The following is a 19,264-nucleotide window of genomic DNA, read 5'->3' as shown; positions in this document are numbered from 1 at the left end:
ATAGATATATATAGATAGATATAGATATATATCTATCTCTATCTCTCTCTCTATCTCTCTCTCTCTCTCTCTCTCTCTCTCTCTCTCTCTCTCTCTCTCTCTCTCTCTCTCTCTCTCTCTCTCTCTCTCTCTCTCTCTCTCTCTCTCTCTCTCTCTCTCTCTCTCTCTCTCTCTCTCTCTCTCTCTCTCTCTCTCTCTCTCTCTCTCTCTCTCTCTCTCTCCACATTATATGTATATATATGTATACACATAAATATGACAGGGGGACATGCTAACAGTGTTGGGGGGTCTGAACGAGGCATAAGGAAGTTAAAAATCTTCCTCCTTCCCCCTCAGATCCCCCCAGATTTCCTCTTCACTCCCCGATTCACCACCTCTGAGCTGGTGAACCTGGGAGTGTGAATTCTGACACAGATCGCCAGTGAAGCGGTGAGATCACCACTTCATAAACTGGCCCTACTGTGTCATTCATGAGAATTCTCTGCGTGTAGAGATAATCGGCGGGAGAACAAGTTCAAACATGTTCTCCCCCGATTATCACTGTTTCATAAACTGTTTATGGACTGTGATCAGCGGTGATCCTCGGGATCACCGCTGATCACTGCTTCATAAACGGGCACCATAGCCAGTTAACCTACCACTATTAGATTGTGTGAGTAAACAGTAGAGGTTGTTGGTTGAACTAGATGGACTTGTGACTTTTTTTGACATTTTTTTTTTTTTATTTTTTAACCAGGTTAACTATGTAAGGCTGGGTTCCCGCTTGCTGCAGCTCACAGCAGGGGGTCCGATGCGTCCCCTCTACACTGATTCAAGTCCGAAATTCTGCCTGAATTTGTAACTGATTCTGAGCCAAAGACACACAACACAGGACCCTTCAATGCAGACCGCAGCTGCTCCGGAGGTGTGTGAACTGGCTTCATTGAGAGCCCGTCACACTCTCCTGTCATGTGAATTGGATGCGGGGAAACCTGTGGGGATAAGTGTGAACCCAGCCTAAGACTACGTAAGGATATTCACACAAACTCCATGTAGATGGTGGCATGCATTAGACTCGTACGCAGGACCCAAAGCTGCAAGGAAAGCGCAAAACATTCTGTTATATTATGGAAGTGCTGCCAAAAATATAGATCTATACTGTTTAGTTAGTGGGCTGGGTGAGAGCGATGACTTAAAAAGCAGCATCCATTTTTCAGTCACCCATCAGATGGATGAGTATTACTGTGATTTCAGGGAGAGATGTTTTGAACTGTTGCAGCTATACTTGTGAGGTAGGACATCCTGCATATTATTTGGGGCATAAAATTGAGTTCCCTAGATTTTCGCCTGAAGTTCTGTTTTTAAATAGGCTTCTAGCCACAAGCTTTAGCAACTGATCATATGCACTGTCAGCACCCTAGCCGAGGACAGCAAGTCTCACACATGACAGAGAGGAAGAAGAAGCTTGTGTTTATCTCCTCACTTTATTGCAGTCTCTGGATCAGCTGATCATACAGCCACTGAAGTTTTCCCTCTTTAATGGAGGACCTGCAAACAGTGCACATAATTATATAGTTAGTCAAGTTGAAAAAAATCCTTCTAGTTCAACCAATGGAAATAAATGAATAGAAAACTTTTGTACAGAACCCTATATTCAGTTGATCCGAAGGAAGGCAAAAAAAAAACTTTATATAACCAATAAATTCCTTCCTGATCCTCCAGAAGGAATCAGATATGCCTTCATCAACAATCCCTGGTGCTAGTAATTAAGATTGGGAATATCCACTTAAATTTTGTGTATTTGGGAATGCATCCAGGCCTAGTCTAGTGAGCTGGCCAGAACTAGTTCATGAGAGAACCTATTTTACGTTTTTACATCTCAAACTGTGAAGACGCCTTTCTGTATGTGGAGGTTAAATCTCTTTTCCTCCTGATGTAAAAAGTATCCCCTTGTCCTTTATGATGACCTTAAAGTGAATAACGCTACACCAAGTTCACTGTATAAACCACTTATGCATTTATACATGGTGATCATATCCCCCTTTTAATCTCTTCTCAAGAAAATACAGATCATCTTTCCTCACAGCAGAGTTCCTCCATTCCTCTTATCAATTTGGTTGCTCTTCTCTGCAAATATCCCTTTTTTTTTTTTTTTTCTTTTTTTCTGGTGCCCAAAACTGCATGTTCTGGATGAGGTGAGATGAGAAACTGGTCCTTTTTTTTTCCCTCCGATAATATATCAATCCATATAGCCTTCCTGACTCCATACAAAGGGTCCACATGTTCTGGTAAGAGTCCTTTTTGTCTGTGGTGAAGGTTCAGTGCCTTGAAAAAGTATTCATACCCCTTGAAATTTTGTCATGTTACAACCAAAAACATGAATGTACTTTATTGGGATTTTATGTGATAGACCAACACAAAGTGGCACCTAATTGTGAAGTGGAAGGAAAATGATAAATGGTTTTCAAAATGTATTACAAATATCTCAAAAGTGTGGCGTGCATTTGTATGCAGCCCCCTTTACTCTGATAACCCTAACTAAAATCTAATGGAACCAACTGCCTTCAGAAGTCACCTAATTAATACCTGTGTGTAATTTAATCTCCGCATAAATACAGCTGTTCTGTGAAGCCCTCAGATTTGTTAGAGAACCTTTAGTGAACAAACAGCATCATGAAGGCCAAGAAACACACCAGACATGTCAGGGATAAAGTTGTGGAGAAGTATAAAGCAGGGTTAGGTTATAAAAAAAAAAAAAAAAAAAATATCCCAACATTTTAACATCTCACAGAACACTATTCAATCCATCTGAAAATGGAAAGAGTATGGCACAACTGCATACCTGCCAAGACACGGCCGTCCACCTAAACGGACAGGCCGGGTAAGGAGCGCATTAATCAGAGAAGCAGCCAAGAGGCCCATGGTAACTCTGGAGAACTTGCAGAGATCCACAGCTCAGGTGAATCTGTCCACAGGACAGCTATTAGTCATGCACTCCACAAATCTGGCCTTTATAAAAGAGTGGCAAGAAGAAAGCCATTGTTGAAAGAAAGCCATAAGAAGTCCCATTTGCAGTTTGCAAGAAGCCATATGGGGGACACAGCAAACCTGTGGAAGAAGGTGCTCTGGTCAGATGAGATCAAAATTTTACTTTTTGGTCTAAAAGCAAAACACTATGTGTAGCGGAAAACTAACACTGCACCTCACCCTGAACTCATCATCCCCACTGTGAAACATGGTGGTGGCAGCATCATGTTGTGGGGATGCTTTACTTCAGCAGGGACAGGGAAGCTGATCAGAGTTGATGGAAAGATGGATGGAGCCACAAATACAGGGCAATCTTAGAAGAAAACTTTTTAGTCTGCAAAAGACTTGAGACTGGGGCAGAAGTTCATCTTCCAGCAGGACAACAACCCTAAACATACAGCCAGAGCTACAATGGAATGGTTTGGATCAAAGCATATTCGTGTGTTAGACTGGCCCAGTCAAAGTCCAGTCCTAAATCCAATTAAGAATCTGTGGAAAGACTTGAAAATTGCTGTCCACAGATGCTCTCCATCCAATCTGACAGAGGTTGAGCTATTTTGCAAAGAAGAATGGGCAAAAATGTCACTCTAGATGTGCAAAGCTGGTAGAGACATACCCCAAAAAGACTTGCAGCTGTAATTTCAGCGAAAGGTGGTTCTACAAAGTATTGACTCAGGGGGGCTGAATACAAATACACTCCACACTTTTCACATATTTATTTTCGTTAAAAAAATTTGAAAACAATTTATCATTTTTCCTTCCACTTCACAATTATGTGCCACTTTGTGTTGGTCTATCGCATTAAATCCCCCAAAAAATCCTTTAAGTTTTTGGTTGTAACATGACAAAATGTGTTTTATTTTCAAGGGGTGTGGATACTTTTTTAAGGCACTGTACACCTGGGTGTCATGCAGTTTCGGATTGGCAAGATCCTACTACATCCAGTTTCTTCACAAATTTGGACTCATTTGGAGCTATTATTTATTTTTTATTTGTATACTTGCCTTTTCTTTTATTTACTATGTTGCACTTGTTTTGAACAACACTGGTCACCTTTTAGTATGGCGAGCCTGTTCTATACATTAGTTCACAGGAAACTGTGAATGAATGACGTGTTGGAGGAGCCCCTTACGGCTGCACCCTTTTTGAAAAGGGACAGTGGGTGTGGGGAGAAAATTCCCCACCCACTTTCACGCTGAGGGGGGATCGGAGGAACTTGCGTCGGTAGCTGGAACATGTTTCATGTTTCATGTTCCACCCTAAATGCAGGTAACCTGTTCTAAAAGGTGGACTTGGCCTTTAAAATTTGATTTGCTTTTAACATTCGATTTTGGAATTAATGTAGTTTCTCAAATGAAAACCACATACACCGTTAGAAATTTGTAGAAATTTCTCATCCTGTTCCTTTTTGAAATTTCTTATCACTGTGGTCGAAATTGAACATATATTTGACCCCATTAACGATTAGGAAATCTAAAGAACAATCTAAAGAACAAGGCTGTTCTTAACCACTTCCGGACCGCCGCACGACGATGTACGTCCAAACTTTGAAGGGGGATACCGTTGTTGTGGCAGCAGCGGCGGCCGGCTTTCTGATAAAAGTGGTCCCTGCGGCGGATTCGCCACAAGATCACTTTTATCTGTGGCGGGAGAGGCCACCCCTCCCACCGCGATCCGGTGCCCTCCGCCGCTTACCGGAGCCGTTGGTAGCGGCGGAGGCGATCACATCCGTCTCCGTCCTGTGCCTGGAGAGTGAGGCTAAGATGGCGCCCACTCGTCTCCATGACACTGCTGGGTGGAAGCGACGTCAAAACGTCACTTCCGCCCACGCATCTTAAAGGCATATTTTTTTTAAATGTCATTTTTTTTAAATTACATTTTTTTTATTGCATTTTAGTGTAAATATGAGATCTGAGGTCTTTTTGACCCCAGATCTCATATTTAAGAGGTCCTGTCATGCTTTTTTCTATTACAAGGGATGTTTACATTCCTTGTAATAGGAATAAAAGTGACACAATTTTTATTTTAAAACAGTATAAAATAATGTAAAATAAATAATAAAAAAAAAAATTTTTTTTAAACCCCCCCCCCCGTCCCGATGAGCTCGCGCACAGAAGCGAACGTATAAGCGAGTAGCGCCCGCATATGAAAACGGTGGTCAAACCAAACATGTGAGGTATCCCCGCGACCGGTAGAGCGAGAGCAATAATTCTAGCCCTAGATCTCCTCTGTAACGCAAAACATGCAACCTGTAGAATTTTTTAAACATTGCCTATGGAGATTTTTGAGGGTAAAAGTTTGACGCCATTCCATGAGCGGGCGCAATTTTGAAGCGTGACATGTTGGGTATCAATTTACTTGGTGTAACATTATATTTCACAATATGAAAAAAATTGGGCTAACTTTACTGTTGTCTTATTTTTTTTTTTTTTATTCAAAAAAGTTAATTTTTTTCCAAAAAAAGTGCGCTTATAAGACCGCTGCGCAAATACGGTGCAAAAAAAAGTATTGCAACGACCGCAATTTTATTCTCTAGGGTGTTAGAAAAAAAAAAAAAACATATATAATGTTTGGGGGTTCTAAGTAATTTTCTAGCAAAAAAAAATGTTTTAAACATGTAAACACCTAAAAGTCAAAACGAGGCTGGTCCTTAAGTGGTTAAAACCAAAAAAAATTCCAGCACGATTCTACTAGGGTATAGCCAGCATTAGACCATTCAGAGTTCGAATCATTAAAGACCAAGTTCACCTTTTGGTAAAAAATAAATGCACATGATTTAGCAGATAAAAAAACATGCATTTATTTTACACTGGAGCCTGCAATGCATTGCACCCGTGATCAGCTCTCTGACCATAACTCTATATGAGCAGACTGTTACTTAGCTGCAGGAAGTGTCAGTGAACTGCAAGGGCCCTGATAGTGGATTGAGAACTACAAGCTGTTTGTCACGGTGGCAGATGGGATGTGTAGTGAATTTGTTCAGATTCCTGTGAAGGAATAATATGACTGTGTGTGCAGAACCCCATACAACTGCGCAGAGTTTAAGCTGTGAATGGGGAACTTTGTCAAAATTATACAGTATACTATATCCACAGCAACCCCTTTTTGTCTAAGTTTTTGCTTACTTCCCTATTCTATACTTCCTAATTGGGCAGATTTCATTTGAGAACTTTGATCTTCTTTTTTAGATGTGTTTTTTAAAAGTAAACATTTTTTTTTTTTTTTGCTAGAAAATTACTTAGAACCCCCAAACACTATACATTTTTTTTTTGTTTGTTTAACAATACCCTAGAGAATAAAATGGCGGTTGTTGCAATACTTTCTGTCACACTGTATTTGCGCAGCAGTCTTACAAGCACACTTTTTTTTTTTTTTTTAAAATACACTTTTTTTTTAATTTAAAAAATAAGACAACAGTAAAGTTAGCTCAATTTTTATTTTTTTTTTTATATTGTGAAAGATAATGTTACGCCGAGTAAATTGATACCCAACATGTCGTGCTTCAAAATTGCGCCTGCTCGTGGAATGGCGACAAACTTTTACCCTTAAAAACCTCCATAGGCGATGTTTAAAAAAAGCTACAGGTTGCATGTTTTAAGTTAGAGGAGGTCTAAGGCTATAATTATTGCTCTCACTCTACCGATCGCGGCGATACCTCACATGTGTGGTTTGAACACCGTTTTCATATGCGGGCGCTACTCACGTATGCGTTCGCTTCTGCACGCGAGCTCGGCGGGATGGGGACGCATTTAAAAACTTTTTTTTTTTTCTTATTTTACTTTTTATTTTTACACTATTTAAAAAAAAAAAAAAAAAAGTGTCACTTTTATTCCTATTGCAAGGAATGTAAACATCCCTTGTAATAGAAAAAAAGCATGACAGGACCTCTTAAATATGAGATCTGGGATCAAAAAGACCTCAGATCTCATATTTACACAAATGCAATAAAAAAAAAGATTGTCATTTAAAAAAAAAAAAGGCCCTTTTAAGAGTTGTGGCTGGAAGTGATGTTTTGCATTGTTATGGAGACGGGTGGGGGCCATCTTCCCCTCACTCGTCTCCATGCCCAGCCAGGGTGAAGATCCGATTGCCTCTGCTGCTGCCGACAGATCTAGTAAGCGGTGGAGGGCACCGGAGCGCGGTGGGAGGGGGCCCCCTCTCCCGCCGCCGATGAAAGTGATTTTGCAGCGAACGCTGCAGAGACCACTCTTATCAGAAACCGGACTGCCGGCCAAACACAAGGATACTGGGGTTATGGCAGCTAGCCGCTGCCATAACAACGATATCCCCCTTCAAAGTAAGGACGTATATCGGCGTGCGGCGGTCCGGAAATGGTTAAAATATAATTTTCCAGCAAAACCTTTTTTATATGTGGTCTCTTATCAAACTCTAAAGTACCTTCCCAACAATACAGGTTAAACTAACGAGTCTGTAGTTACTAATTTTTATTTTAATTTATTTATTTATTTATTTTTTGGGAACCACACCATCTTGTGACAATTTTTTTTTTTTTTTTTTGTGTCATTAAATAGTCTCTAAAAATTAGTAACAAATTTTGAAGTAGGGTTGCAACTAACAATTATTTTCATAATCGATTAGTTTAGTTGTTTCGATTAACCGGTTAGTAAACTTTTTTTAAATAAAAAAAAAAAAAAAAAAAGAAAAAGTGTGGTGTATAATTTAATTTAGTTTATATATAAAGTTTTAAAAAAGGCAATAATTTTCTTGTAAAAAAAAAAAAAAAAGGGCAATTTATTCTTAACTATCTCTATGCGCAGTGGTAAATATTAATAACCAACTATATGGTTAGGGAGTAAAATCTTTAATCCACTCTGAGAACAACAGACAGAAGAGATATTATATATACTATTAGAGGTTGAATCTGGTAAATCTCATCACATTCAGATCAAATTTTTTTTATTTAAAAGAAAAAAAAAAAGTTTAGAGCGTTTTGCAGATTTTCAAATAGAACTGTAATAGATTATATGCTGGCCATACAAAAACAAAGTCTTCCTTCAAAAAAAAAATGTCATTTTAAGAATGCTTGTTCGATTTTTCTTATCGTAAGTGCGGTCAAATCTTTGTTTGTTTTCAACCACAGTGACGGGAAAATTTAGAAATAATAGAAAACCTCCTGGTGAAAGGAATTTTCAGACTGTGTATGTGGTTTTCGTTCAGAAATTACATTAATTTTAAAACAGAATGTTAAAAGCAAGGGAAAATTTCAAAAAACATTCTTTCATTCAGCGAATGTACAACGATTTTTCATATGAATACTCTCGTCAAAATTGATCCATGTGGCCAGCATAAGACTCGGTGCACACCAATGCACTTTGCTTTTAATCTGTTTCTGCAGTGCTTTTTGCTGTGCGTGTGTTTTTTTTTTTTTTTTTTTTTTTTTTTTTTTCGGCGGATGTGATTTTGCTGCGATTTGCGTTCGTGTTTTTTTTTTTTTTTTTTTGAGCAATTTGTTGGGCAGATTAAAAAACACAAATTGCTGCAAAAACGCATTTCATGCTTTTCTGCAGCTTCTCCATTTGAAGTATATTGAACCAAAAAACAGTTTTACGTTGAAAAAAAGTCCTGGACCCTTTCCAAATACTCAGCAGCTGAAAAAAGCATAGCTGTGAACGTTAAATGAACTGTGGTGCGTTTCTGCAAAAAGCACCAAAAAAATGCACAGGTGTGAACAAGGCCTAAGACGTTTAGTAACATATAATGGGGTTTAAAAAAAAAAAGAAAAGAATTTAGCCCTTTTATAGTACAAAAAGAGCAAATAACTGCTACTGTAAGGGGTTAATTATTTTTTTTTTTACTGTGCAACAGTGAAAGTAATATTTACAGTAGCGATTATTTACTGTTTTTGTACTCTAAAGGGCTAATTTTGAGTTTGTTTAACCCCCATTATGTTGCTGGCCGATTTAATCGATTATGAAAATAGTAATCGATTAATTTCGTAATCGATTCGTTGTTTCGGCCCTACTTTGAAGTAACACAGCTCCACTCTTCAAGGACCCAAGGGTGTAAGCAGTCTGGTCCAGGCACTTTATCCACCTTTTATTTAGTACACCTTTAGGCTCCATGCACACTGGATCTCATAAACGGACGTTGTTTGGAGCTTGGGCGTTTTTTTTTTTTTTTTAAAAGCCCATAAACTCCACTCTGTTATCCTATGTGTCCATGCACACATGGACGTTTTTAGACGTTTATCAGCAGTGGAGTTTATGGGCTGTTTTCTGAACATGATGGGACTGTGACGTCATCACCCGGTAACCACGCCCCATGCCAATGTAAGTCGTTGTGCACCGCGCACACGGCATTACAGCGGGAGAGAGCGTCGTGTCAACATCAGAAGAAGAGCAGAGGGAAGAAGATGACGGAGAAGACCGGGCCAACGCTAGCAAAAGAGCAGGAGATAGCGGAGGAGCCCGGCAGAAGACACCGGAGAGCGGGAGAAGAGGCCGGAGAGTGCGGAGATGAAGGACGAGACCCCCGAAGTCAGAAGAGACCCTGCTGCCTAATAAACTAATTTAAAAACCTGTGTAGTGTTTTATTTTTGACACTTTTTCCAGATGAATGGGTAGGGGTACGATGTACCCCATACTCATTCACATAGGGTGGGGGGCCGGGATCTGGGGGCCCCCTTATTAAAGGGGGCTCCCGGATTCCGATAAGCCCCCCCACCCGCAGACCCCGACAACCAACGGCCAGGGTTGTCGGGAAGAGGCCCTTGTCCTCATCAACATGGGGACAAGGTGCTTTGGGCTGGCCCCAAAGCACCAACTCCCCCCTAACCCCCCCTCCATGTTGAGGGCATGCGGCCTGGTATGGTTCAGGAGGGGTGGGGCACTCGCTCATCCCCACCCCCTTTCCTGACCGGCCGGGCTGCGTGCTCGGATAAGGGTTTGTTATGGATTTTGGGGGACCCCCACGACGGCGAAGGGGAGTTCCCCTTAAAATCCATACCAGACCGAAGGGCCTGGTATTGTCTGAGGGGGGAACCCCATGCCAATTTTTTTTTTTTTTTTTTTTCATTTTGGAGGGGTTCCCCTTCATCCTCAGCACAGAAGACGCATCGCAAGTCGGATCATGATGATCTGACTTCTGGTGCGACTTCTTTTCAAATCAGTGAGCTCTCATAGGGAACCATTGATTTTTAATAGAGGCAGAGAAACGCGGTTAAAAGCTAGCGCCACAAAACGTGCATTAACGGCAATGCAAAACGCTGATAAAATCGTGTTTTTAAAGCAGTAATTTTCCTGCCAGCAATCCGACGTTCAGAACGGCCGTTTATGAGCTCCAGTGTGCATGGAGCCTTATGTAGCTAACACTTACTAAGCAGTTACAGCAATTGTTTTTTTAATTCTGTTACATAAATTTAAATCTGACCATTTTAAGCACCCCTGTCAGTGTTAAATGGTTTGTCTCAACTCTCGAATTACTACTTCTGCTGGGCAGCTTGGTCTATTAAAGGACACTGAATAATTAATAATTACAGACTTGCTGGTCGGATTACCAGGTCATAAACTATGCTATGGGGGGGACTCCAATAAACAAAGGCTGCTGTGTTAGTACTACTAACATACTGCATCATATACAGTATGTCAATTTTTACTTTGACCACTTTAGGGTAGCCGATTCCTATTATTGTTCATATTTGCAAGTGACAAATGGTTCTATCACATTTGCTTCCTGCTGCCACCTACAGTGACCAGGTCACCATTGAACCTCTCTTGCTATTTAGTGGATTTTAACCGTGGTATAAGAAGATGGCTTTTACTTGACGTCCTCAGTTGAGTTTCCTCTGTTAAACAGTGCAACATGTTGGATTCCAAGTACAATGGGAGTAGTCTAGCTGAATTGGGCCTTTCCAGCTCATGATCCACTAATGCTTCTGGGGCAGCTTGAAGTGTCCCTCCACAGGGTCCTAACACAGACATCCTTGCAATTGTCTCATGCTTGAATCAATACACTCCTTTCCTTACAGTCTACTTTTTAGCTATGTCAGCTGTGGCCTCCTCCTTCTCTGCCTTATCCAGAGGCGTTTTTCTGCAGGCATACTTGATTATATGGGCCAAATTGAATCTGTTTACTGATTGGGGCATAGAGGCTGCAAGCGTACTTCTAGGCTTTCTCTTTCAGAATCTGTCAGATGTGCCTGCAGCTGTGGTAGCCTCCAAGCCTTCTGTTGTGGAGCCTTTGTCCGTCTTTATTATTTAATTTTCTTCCTGAGGACCCATAACCAGCTGCCATAGCCTCCAGGCTTAACAATACCATTTGTTTTCTTCTTAATATGGTGTATGCCACCTTAAAATTAGAATAACATATAGCTGTTACTAGACTGGGATCCCTGAAAGGCCCCTAGACCAGTGATGGCGAACCTTGGCACCCCAGATGTTTTGGAACTACATTTCCCATGATGCCCAACTACACTCCAGAGTGTATGAGCATCATGGGAAATGTAGTTCCAAAACATCTGGGGTGCCAAGGTTCGCCATCACTGCCCTAGACTATCAAAACTTTTCTGGTACACTCCTTACTTGAACCTGTTAGGTATGGTGACTGGAAAACTCCTAATACATTGTAAACCATTCAATCCTCCTAATCACTTTACAAACCAATACACGCTTGAGAAGGCATTTATCAAGAAATGTGGTGTTCCTACTGTAGAACCAGTGATTAAGAAAATACTGATTATACCTGTCTGATGCAGCAGTATTTAAGGATTCTATTACAAATGTTTGGAAACCCTTTGCAAAGCATGGTTTTCATTTGCAGGTCTTGCTGTGCAAACTGCCACAGATTTAAAGGAGAAGTAGGCCAAAACTTTTTTTGGTTTCCCTCTCTTATGGATCACGGGAAGGCAGTTTGTTCTGCACCCCTGTCATCCATTTTCAGCTGACAGCGGTCAGAATCTCACTGTTGGCTGAAGTCCTAGAGTTGGTCCAGGCTCTGAAGATATCCCAACCATATGGTCGGTATCCGCACAGAAGCCTGGATCGGTATGTGGCTCAGCCTCTCAGTGACCCGCTAAGAGTCTGAGTCGGCCCCTCCACAGCCCAGTGCTTCAGTGAGCGCCAGAGGAGAGAGCTGCTGACAGTCATGGCTCTCTGCTCAGAGCGGAGGGGGAGAACTGAGTGATCCATGCTGTTTGATCGCTCAGTTTTCACTACAGAGCCAGTGGGAGACAGGTACAGCATCAGATCGATGCTGCAACCCCCTAGGTGAGTATGTTTGGTTTTTATTAAAACCCAGAACTTCTCTTTTTTTTTTTTTAATGACTATGTCAAAATCTGGGGGAATGGACTAAATGGATGTCCATACATCCAGCTATTATCCTTGTTGATGCAATGCTTGTAGAGCACTTAGGGCTTATGCCTACAGCCCTACACCAAATTGATTTGACTTGGATTAGTCTACATTTCCATCTTCTTTTTCGAATGAGTCTAGTAATGGTAAATAAGCAAAGAACTCTTTTTAGCTGAAATATTGGTCTGTGGAACTTCAATGTAAAAAGTGCTTGTTATGCATGCCCTTTATGGTAAACGTTCCAGAACACCCTTATTAAAGACATGACGTCATCGGTGGTAAGAGTACTAATTTTCCCCAGCAAAAGAAGTCCAAACTATAAAGACTGATTACCCCTTTGACGCTAAGAAGGGTTCCATTTGTTACACCCAGGTTTCAACCTCTAAAATCAGACCCAAGCAAGGGGTCAAGTTTCATCATAAACCCTGGCTTCCTAAATCTCCCAAATCTTCAGACAAAATGAAGGAAGGCCTATTGGCCTGTGCAGACTGCCTCCCCTCCCCGCCAAGTGCATGCTATCCAACCTGTCTCTGTCCCCACACAGACTAGCAGACCTCATGCAGAGTTGCGTTGTTTGTCAGTGATTGAAGTCCAGTATTGATGTAATGTGCAGGGAGAAGCATGTTTACAGTGCATGCAAACTTTGTTTTGGTAAAAAGCACTACACGGCTACCTTTTTTTTTTTTTTTTTTTTTTTTTTTTTTTTTTTTTAAAGCAAATCAGTCCCATAGTTTAAGGTTAAAGGCACAGGTCCATCCAGTTCAGTCTGTAAGTGTGCTAATTCAGTATTGTAAATTAATTAAATTCTGCTGATATGTATGACTTTTCCACTAACAAACTCTAATTCTTATTTTGTAGGTGAAAAGAGAGACCGGGGAGAACACTCCAGTCCTCTCAGATGATGAATTAATGTCAATGTCTGTGCGGGAGCTTAACCACCACTTGCGTGGTTTGTCAAAGGAAGATGTGGTGCGGCTCAAACAAAGGAGAAGGACCCTAAAGAACAGAGGCTATGCCGCCAGCTGCCGTGTAAAGCGTGTTTCCCAAAAGGAAGAACTAGAGAAACAGAAGAATGACCTCCAGCATGAAGTGGATAAGCTAGCACAGGAGAATTCTACCATAAAACTGGAGCTGGATGCCCTAAGGGCCAAATATGAGGCTCTGCAGAACTTTGCGCACTCTGTGTCCTTAGGGCCTATCACTCCAGCAAAAGTTGCTGCCACCAGTGTGATCACCATTGTGAAATCCTCTGGGAACTCTTACTCTTAACAAATGCAAAATGTCTTTCCTTGTGCATCCAGTCCCATCTCACACCACCAACAGCTATCAGCCACACTTCAGACTGCAGCTTTCAAAAGATGTGGCTAGCAACCAGTATAAGACTTCCATAATTGGTCATCAAATTTGTTTTCGTTTTGTTTTTTTACATTTCCACTAGGCTTGTCCCTATATGCGTTGTGTTATGAACTACAGTAATTTTACAGGGTACATCCATGTTTCAGTTTTGCGTGAAAGCCAATGGTTTGAAAGGTCCACCAGCTTCTTATATTGCAAGGAGAGCTCTTGCCGTAAGATCTCATCACCTGTGTCAGTAATTCTATTCTCCTGCTGCAGCCATTGAGGGGATCCTTCACTCTTCTTTGTTATCTTGACCTGATGGTGAACGTGTCAAAAGGAGACATTACAGTGCCTACTGTGGGGAAACAAGAGCTTTTGGGGGCAAATCTGGCAAAGGGATACAAAAATACTAATTCAAAAACACCCGTGCCAATCCAAAACTCATATCTAAACTACAGAATTCCATTCACAGCACATTGAGGCTGTGGAACTCAGAACTAGTATGCTTCTACATGTTGGATAGTGCTTTAGAAAAGCATTGGATTTTCTTAAAGTAAGCCTGTCACAAAATATTATAGTCCTTTATATCAAAGTTTATTTTTATGCTGTTTTGGCGCTTTAGCCATCACACAATGTATCCTTCCTATGTTATAATAGTGCTAGAAGTAAAAATAATCTTCACTCGTATTGTTCGGGGAAAAATCAAAATGCAGAGATTGAAATCCATATGGATGTCTATTTTGTGATTTCACATTTTATTATTTTTAATATATTTTATTTATTTTAACAATATTTATTGTGATGGGCAGAAAATTGCATACTTGGCAGGTTCACTTTAAAAAAAAAAAGTGTTTGCATGTATCTTTTCTAATGTAGAGTAACATTCTACCATTTGCTAGAGATGACCCATACCATGCAGTGCTGGGACAGTGTATGGTTATACAAGCTTCAGTGCAGCCTCATGGGGGTTTGTTTCATTTTGTCTGGTTCATAGGATTTTGGTCCAGAAAAATGTATGCAGTGTGGGGGACAGGTAATATAGCCAACAGTTATAAAAGTAACCTGTCATGTGAAGATGGGGGAATAGGAAGTTGACGACTAAGGTGGAGAACAGGAGGTTGTTAGTGGAGTAGAGCTTTAAGAAAGAGTAAGTGATTTAGAAGAGGTATATTTACATATGTAATATTCGCTTCAGTACACGGCAGCCACATTAGATCTTTTTGGCAGTTTAAAAAATTCCTGGCTGCAGATCAAAAAGAAAAGGTCTTTTTATAAAAACATGTCATTTCAAAATGGCCAATGTGGAGTGTCGGCTCCATTACTGTCTTGAATTAGATTTGTGGGTGCTGTCTACAGCTAGAAAGTGCTTCAGGTAGGAAATTCAATCCCTCCTTCTAAGGCTCGGTTCACACTGGGGCGACCTGTCAGGTGACTTGGCAGCCTGACAAGTCACGCTCTATTCAGTGCAATGGAATGGTTCTAATTGGAGCACTCAAGTTGCTCTGACTTAGAAAGAGGTTCCTGTACTACTTGGGGGCGACTCCGGAGCTGCTTGCATTGACTTCTATTACAGAAGTTGTTTGCAAGGTGAGCTGTGTGGCATGGCTTGCAGAGTCAGATGACTTTGAAGTTGCCTCAGTGTTAACTGAGACTAAGGGCTCAACTGTAGTTGAATTTTTTTTTTGTGTGCAAATATTTAACTTATTTGTTGCCTTTTGAAATTTCAATATTTTTTGCAAATGAAGCACTGGTCCAAAATGGATTAAATATCCTGGTCCCAAGCATTTTTACCTCTCATACAGAGCTGCACCCTTAGCCTTATGTGCTGCTCCCAGTCATAAGAGACTAACTTGATGCATTCATATATACTGCTGTAGCAGTCACATTACCAATGTGAAATAAGCATACTGAAGCTGGCCATGAAGTTGTTAAATAGTGCAAGGATGAAGAGAAATGTACTGATAGAAAATTCACAGAACAGTGTATGCATATTACATTATGCAGATTTAAGGAAAGACTAGCATGTATAAAAGATAGAAGGTAGACCTTAATTCCTTCTGGACTCAATTGACACCAACCTTCATGAGGCGCCCCAGATTGATATTACCAAGTGCTTGATTGGGTATGTGTAGCTGCCATTGTCCTGGCACAGGAAGTCCTATTGTTGTACACTGATACTGGTGCACGGTACTTTAATGTGTCCTTGAGACATCACTATATAATATTACTGTAACTTTTAAAGCTGAAGTGGCCAGTTAGGGCATATGACAAGTACCCCACTCCCTTGTATACCATTACTTATGGTGAGCTGGGTCCGCTCCTTCTCTGTGGAGACACTCTAAAATAACTTCATTAGCTGCTTTAGGAAGAATCAATTTGACAAGCCATGGGACAGAGAATTCTCATTGCTGTGGGGTGTGATGTCGCTGACCTCAATATTCCAGGCCATTTTTCTCTGATTATCTCTGTTGCCATTATGTGCTTTCTTATTTATGTTTGAGACGTTTTATTTTTCTGTATATTTATATATTTTTATTTTAAAAATAATAGGGTTAAGGGTGGGAAAGTCTTATTTTAATTGTCGTGTTTTTTTTTTTTTTTTTTGTTTTTTTTTAATGGTTATTGACAAAAAAGCATTATTACTTGAGATTAGAGTTAGCTGCATTCAGGAATTTTAATTACAGATGAAAAATTTGAAACAACAAAAATATATAATGATAACTCTTATTTATATATATATATTATATTATTTAGTCTCTATACCTGTTATTTGGATTGGGCAACTGGTTATTATGTTGGGATTGTCATATAGACCAGCAACAGCCAGAGAGCCTGACATTGCCCCAGCATGCAGCATATTCTTTTTCTTTACTTTTAAAAGGGGGTTTCCACCTTTTTAGAAATGTTGAATTTTTATGTCTAATGGCAGAGTCAGCATTTACCAAGTAAAATAATGCTGTGTTTTTGAGCCCCTTCTGTATTTCCCATATCTGTATATGGGGAAATACAGATACATATATGTATATCCCATATGCCGTACCTTTATGGCTGCTTGACAGAGTTGCTTACTCATTGCCTTTTGATATACCACAGCTTAGCTTGGCCTTGTGCCTGTGTATACAGCATTATACACATATATAGACCACAGCTGCCTTATTACAGAGCAACATAGACCACTTACCTGGACAGATGAAATATAATCTTTGGGGGGGGGACTCAGATATTGATAAATCAAAACACAGATCAGTGTGCTGTGCTAACGTAAATGGTATTCATGTACAATCTAAATTCGGTTCATATATTAGGCCTGGTTCACACTGGTGCGATTTCAAATGCTACTTGAGTTGCACTGAATCGCATGACAATGGAAATCACATTGCATCGATGTGAAAGGACACCATTGAAAACAATGAAACTTAGGGGAAGGGACCTGTGCTACTTTGCGATGCAGTGCATTTTGTATTTTTTTTTGTGCCCTATAGACTCCAGTGGAACCGCATCAAAAAACACCTCTACACGCGTTTTTAATGCGAATTCCTGTGCGTCCCCCCCAGCTCCAGAAGGCGCAGTAGTAGGGAAATCACGTCAAAAAGACACCAGGTAGTACTGCAGTTGTACTACCTGATCGCATTGGAAATTGGATGAAATCACAGTTGCACTAGTGTGAACCAGGCCTTAAGGTAAATTCTAGAAGTATTCTGTTACAATCTGTACATACACTTTTTATGTATTACTGTTTTTGCAATACCAGCTTAAACACTCACACTGATATTGAAGAAAGAATACAAGAGCATCTGTCTTTTAAGGCTTGGTTCACACTTGCAGGCACGGCAGCCCATTCATTAGAAAGAGCTACTCTGGCCCACAAAAACTGAGTATTAAAGATAGACCTATTGCTATGGCTTTTCTAAACATCTTCGAGAAAGAAAGCTGACATTTTTTTTGCTTAGACAAAGCTTTTCTTTCAAGTTTTGCTTTAGCTTGCTATTGGCTGGAAGTGGAAACCCTCTAAAGAATTTACTTGTTAAATTTGTATGTAGTTAGTATAGCTCTTTCAGAGTGTGATCCTGCTGCTTTACGTCTGCCAATTAGAAGGATCCATTTCTGATTTGATCACGTGTTTAGGCTTCAGATTTACCCTATATAATTTTAGACCAATTCACCAAAAAAATAAAATAAAAATAAAGGACATAGAGGTCCATAGCAGTCATCTCTATCTATAGATGCCCTATTCTGTAATATCCTTTTGCTGTGGTCCAACTTCCCAGTATTTGCACTTTTTATATGGCAGTTTATAAATGGATCATTATGTACAACCCACTATAAAAAGACTGGCATACCTGCTAATCAGCATCTTGTAAACATCCAAAATCATTTTATGGTCCTGCTCTAAATGATTTAATTAAAAACCCTTTTTATTCCTTTTTATTTTGATGGCCAAATTTATATGTCTAGAACAGACTGCTCATTCAGGTGGAAGGTGTTAATCTTCCTGTCCCTCCACTTAAGTCCAATATGTATTAATTTCTCAATGCCGAAGCTTGGGAGTACAATGAGGGCTTTTTTGACTTGCACACAACATACTCTGACATATTACAATTAATTTTGCAGCAATGCTTTCATACTGTGGCTTCCACTAGTGGTGACTTCATTGACAGAAGGAAGGTTACATTTTAATCATTATCTTTATTTATTCCCCCTAACCTTCTTTCTGGCAGTGAACCACCACCCTCTCTGCTGCAGACTATGGCGTATAATGCCAGCTGGGGTGTGAGTCCTATTTCAGGTGTAGTATCTGTGTGTTCATCAGACACAAGTGCACAGTACTTATTCTGCATTAAAATCTCATGTATTGAACATTTTTCATCTAATAATATATATGTGTGTAAATAAATATAGTGAATGGTATTTATTTTTCTGAACATTTTAAAGTCCTTTCTAAGTGTATTTTATATTGTTTGAATAAAGCATTTTCATGTAAATGGTGTATTGGTTTCCTAACTAGAACTATGAAAAATAGTTAGTGTATGTCCAGAAAAAGCTTTTGTTTTCAGTTTTGAATAGAGCGGGAAAGGGTTGGAACACCAATGGGGTTTTTACTGCTATTTGGAACTCTTGTTAGAGATATTAAAGTGGAAGTAAAGTCTTGTTTTTTACTTGTACCTACAGGTAAGCTTACGATAAGGCTTACTTGTAGATACAGTGAATATCTCCTAAACTTGCACAGTTTAGGAGATATTCAGAGTGCATGCAGCTGGTGACGTCATCGGCGCATGCGCTCTGAGGGTCCAGCTTACCGTGCCGGACCTTCAGAGCCTGTGCCGCAAACGGCGGCTCGTGCTCGGGAGTGACATCACGGCTTCAGCCACTCACAGCGCCAGGGCTTGCGAACCCGGAAGAAACACCGGGGAAGATGTCAGCAGTGTGTGGGCGCCGTGCCATGCATACTAGCTCATTTATGCCTTTTTGTCTTGCGTGGTGTTTTTTTTTTTTTTTTTTTTTTTTTTTCTTAACCAGGGTTTACAGCCGCTTTTTAAGGTTGCGTTGGCAACAGTTTAACTACACAGGAAGCGAAGGGCAATCTATCATCGGGCATAGATGGCAATAAAAT

The 19,264-nt window shown here is 40.2% G+C and overlaps 1 protein-coding gene across 4 annotated transcripts in view; it reads left to right on the top strand.

The window, feature by feature from the left end:
- MAFF (MAF bZIP transcription factor F) overlaps positions 1-18,635 on the top strand; it is a 76,986-nt gene extending 58,351 nt beyond the window's left edge. For all 4 annotated transcript variants that reach the window (XM_073592593.1, XM_073592596.1, XM_073592595.1 and 1 more), the window contains exon 3: positions 13,174-18,635. In XM_073592593.1, coding sequence (XP_073448694.1) covers positions 13,174-13,584 — 411 coding nt within the window. In that variant the 3' untranslated portion in view covers positions 13,585-18,635. The remainder of the gene's footprint in view (positions 1-13,173) is intronic.
- The last annotated feature ends 629 nt before the right edge of the window (positions 18,636-19,264 follow it).

This window comes from Aquarana catesbeiana, linkage group LG07, assembly GCF_042186555.1.
Source record: "Aquarana catesbeiana isolate 2022-GZ linkage group LG07, ASM4218655v1, whole genome shotgun sequence".
NCBI classification, from domain to species: domain Eukaryota; kingdom Metazoa; phylum Chordata; class Amphibia; order Anura; family Ranidae; genus Aquarana; species Aquarana catesbeiana.
The sequence above is the reverse complement of the archived record's forward strand: the minus strand, read 5'-3'. Positions and strand labels throughout refer to the sequence as shown.